The sequence below is a fragment of the Pinus tabuliformis genome, chromosome 9, assembly GCF_031772625.1.
Source record: "Pinus tabuliformis cultivar Carrire ecotype Pingquan chromosome 9, CPIR1, whole genome shotgun sequence".
NCBI lineage: Eukaryota > Viridiplantae > Streptophyta > Pinopsida > Pinales > Pinaceae > Pinus > Pinus tabuliformis.
In genome coordinates this window covers 266,959,078-266,963,331 of record NC_142307.1, presented here as the reverse complement: position 1 = coordinate 266,963,331, position 4,254 = coordinate 266,959,078, and the positions used below count along the sequence as shown (strand labels likewise).

Below are 4,254 nucleotides of genomic sequence, written 5' to 3'. Positions count from 1 at the left end.
TGGATCTTCACGGAATTGAAACACAAAGCAAGTTAACTATATCTCTATTTAATCTTTATGTGCCAGTTTCTTATACTGAAAAAAGAGAATGCTGGAACAGCCTCTCTGCCTTTTTAGAATTATCATCTCCCAACAATATCATTATAGCAGGCGATCTAAATATTATTATGAAAGCAAAAGAGAAGAGAGGAGGAATAGACAGCAGGGACCCCTTGCTACCCATGGTTGAGGAACTCACCCAAACCTGGGACCTATTGGATTTCAATCCAGTACGGGGTATATATACCTGGTCCAATAACCGGACTGGCTCGGATCACATATCTGCAAGACTTGACCGCTTTCTAGTGCAAAGCTCCATAATGATGGCAAAAAAAATCATCATCACAAAAATTTTACCTAAACTTACATCAGATCATAAGCCAGTTCAGCTCCTCCTAGAAGAAGAAGAAGATCTAGGACCAATCCCATTTCGTTTCAGTCCCCAGTGGATTGAGAGAGAGGGTTTCTTAGACACGGTAAAAGAAGCTTGGTCCAAACCCATCAATGGATCAACTAGTTATGTTTGGGAACAAAAGTTAAAAGCTACCAAACAAGCCTTGAAAGACTGGATTAAGAAACCAATCCATACGCCAACAGAACAAAGAAAAGAAGCAGTTCAATCATTACAAGCACTGCAAACTGACATGGAAATTAAAGAGATCACAACAGAAGTGTTGGAAACAGAAACTCAAGCACAACGATCAGTACATCAGTCATTCCGAAAGGAGGAAGAATACTGGAGAATAAAATCTAGAAGCCTGTGGTTAAAGGCGGGAGATCGGAATACTGCTTACTTCCACAGGCAATATAGAGCAAGACTGTCAAGAAATTATATAGCAGAAGTTAAAACAGCAGATGGGCAAGTCTGTAAAGGATACAATCAAGTCAAGGCAGCTGCTGAAGCACACTTCCAGAATCTCTACAATTCAGATGCTCAAAATAACGAAGAGGAAACTGCTGCATTCCTTTCAAATATCCCCACACTCATCAACCCTGAAGAAAATGCAACCCTCTGCAAACCCATAACAGAAAAGGAAATCATAAATGTAATTTGGGCCATGGAAGCGGACAAGGCACCGGGGCCCGATGGATTTACAATCCACTTCTATAAAACATGCTGGCATATTACCAAGGAAGACCTGCAGAAAATGATAAGAGGGTTTATGGCAAAAGCCAAGATAGGTGGAGGTACCAACTCTACTTACCTTGCTTTAATCCCCAAAGACTCCAATCCAGAAACTTTTTCCAGATTTCGACCAATATCGTTGTGTAATGTGTCTTACAAAATATTGGCCAAATTGTTAGCAAACAGAATAAAGCCACTGCTAAAAAGGGTGATATCCAGCTCCCAAAGTGGCTTTGTAGAAGGTCGACATATTCTGGATAATGTAATCCAAGTTCAAGAGACAATCCACTCCAGCAAACAGAGGAAAGAGAAAGGAATGGTGATAAAATTAGACATGGCAAATGCGTTTGATAGAGTAAACCGCAATTTCCTTAGCAAAGTGCTTCTCACATTTGGCTTCTCGCCTACTTTTGTTCAACTCATCAAAGCCTGCATTGACAATCCATGGATCACGCCCCTTGTTAATGGTCGACCAACAAACTTTTTTAAAGCTAAGAGAGGCATACGACAGGGATGCCCACTCTCCCCTTATCTGTACATTCTTATGGCAGACTCTCTAAGCAGAAAGCTCAATGCAGAAAGAGACACAGGTATCTTACCAGGCCTCAAAACAACAATAGGAACTGAGCCTTCAAACCATGCACTTTTTGCAGATGATTCTCTCCTCCTAGGTGGAGCATCCACAAGAATAGCCCGAGCATTTGACTCGGTCCTTAGAAGCTATTGCAGAGTCACTGGAGCGGCAGTTAACAACAACAAGAGCGAAGTTTTTAGTTGGAATATAAATCAGCATGAACTAGCTGGTATAACATCCATTCTTGGGTTCAAAGGACACACAGAATGGGATAGATTCACCTACCTTGGCCTGCCTATTATCTCTGGAATCAATAAAAGAGCCTTATGGAGTGGAATAATCTCAAAAATGAAAAACAAGATCGCAGCATGGGGGGGTTACTGGTTGACTAAGGGTGGCAAAGTTGTCTTGATCAAATCGGTGCTGTCAGCGTACCCAATCTTCCAGGCAGCTTTCCTCTTGGCCCCTCGCAATGTTATGGAGCAGATCTCCAAACTACTCAGAGAATTTTTGTGGCAAGGAGGGAAAGGCAGTGAAAAAAGATTTCATCTGGTGAATTGGGATGTTGTAAAGAGAACGAAGGAAGAGGGGGGATTACAGATAAGAGACCCTCATCTTGTGAACCTGGCCCTGGGAGGAAAAATCCTGTGGAAATTGATCCACGATCGCACCCATCCTGTCAGTAGCACTCTGCGGTCAAAGTATGGAATAAGCAAAGACCTCAGCAACGTAACTCATATATCCACAGCCAAAAGCACGCAACTCTGGAACCTGTGCTGTAAAAGCAGTCAACACTTCAAAAATCCCCTGTATCGTATCCCTGGAAGTGGCAAGCATATCAATATATGGACGGATAGTATAATGAGGAACGCCCCCTTAGCAGATAAAGTGGATATAACAGAGCTGAGAACCTGGTTAGAGCGCGCGGGAGTCAATCGCCTCTACGATCTATCGAAGTGGAATCAGCGAGGCGAGTGGGAGGGCTGGGACCTCTTTGGAGTCCCGAACAGGTTGAAAAATCAACAAACACTGCTGGAAGAATACCTGGAGGACGCCGCCCTTGTTCATAGAGCCGCAAAAGACTGCTGGGGGTGGGGTCAAACTGGAGTTTACTCCACAACATATGGCTACCGCGTTCTGCAGGGGATAAGAAATAGCAATCATTCTTCAACTTTCTGGAAAAGCGTATGGGATTCGTTTGCCACTCCAAAGGTAAATTTCTTTTGCTGGACACTGATCCATAACAAAATTCTCACGGGAGATAACCTGGAGAAGCGGAAAATAGCAGGGCCTCATAGGTGTGCTATGTGCAAAAACAACTCAGAAACAGCCCATCATCTATTTATGGAATGCAGCATAGCTCAAGAAGTTTGGGGACTCATATTAATGGATTTGCAGACAACTGTTCCTTCTTTTAACTCCGCAGCTGACCTGTTTGCCTCATGGAAGCATCATTACCCACATCAAATTCCCCAAAAATCCTTCTGGAACAGAATCTGGACAGCGATTCCCAAATACGTTTGCTGGCAGATCTGGTTGGCACGCAATCAACAGATTTTCAATGAGGTGAGACACACATCGCTGCAAATAGCTGCAAAAGCTAAGGCCTTTTTGATGGAAGCAGCCCAACAACAGTATATAAAAGAAGATTCCTTGCTTCTGCCAGAAGAAAAGAGGTGGTTAGGCTCTCTAGTGCCTTATCCGAGCAGAAACCATCCTAAACCACAAAGTAACAATCAGGAATGGCGATTAAGAGATAAAGAGGACTACTTTCAGAATTGGTGGAGATCACAAAAAATACACACAGCCTTCTTTGATGGGGCGTCAAAAGGGAATCCAGGGACAGCTGGAGCAGGGGGAGTCTTCTACTCTCCGGACGGTGACTCAAAAGACATCTTTTACTGGGGATTAGGACAGAAGTCCAATAACCAGGCTGAGCTGTTAGGACTTCTCAAAGCCTGTCAAATTGCAAGAGATAAAGGAGTGAAAAAGCTGCAAGTCTTCGGAGACTCAGAATTGATAATAAAAAATTTAAATATGGGGGATCGATTCAACAATCCTAGCCTCAACAAAATGCTGGAAAGACTGAAAAGAGTACTCCAATTCTTTGACAGCTGCAAATTCTATCATATTCTCAGAAATTTAAACAGTGAAGCGGACAAAATGGCAAACAAAGGAAGTGCAATCATGAAAGGGCTTATCTTCGTTAACGAAAATAGTTTTATGCAAATGCCCTGAATTTCGTAATAGAGGAAAAAAGGCAGTATCCAGAGAAATGCAATGTAATGGAGGACAGCAAGAAAAAGTCCCATTTGTTTCCAGATAAATAAAAATCAAATAACCGTTTTAGTTAAAAAAGAAAAAAAAAACATACATTATATCTCTAATTTAATATTGCATTGTAGATATTTTAAACAATAAAAATTACCATAATCAAGACATATAATCCAACAACATAAAAATGCCTCACAACTTCTCATTTAACACCATATGGAAATCATTAATTTTATTTCAA

The 4,254-nt window shown here is 41.7% G+C and overlaps 1 protein-coding gene across 1 annotated transcript; it reads left to right on the top strand.

The window, feature by feature from the left end:
* Positions 1–362: 362 nt before the first annotated feature.
* Positions 363–3,977, top strand: LOC149148230 (uncharacterized). The gene has a single exon (XM_089442108.1). The coding sequence runs from the start codon at positions 363–365 to the stop codon at positions 3,975–3,977; it is 3,615 nt and encodes a 1,204-aa protein (XP_089298234.1).
* Positions 3,978–4,254: the final 277 nt, after the last annotated feature.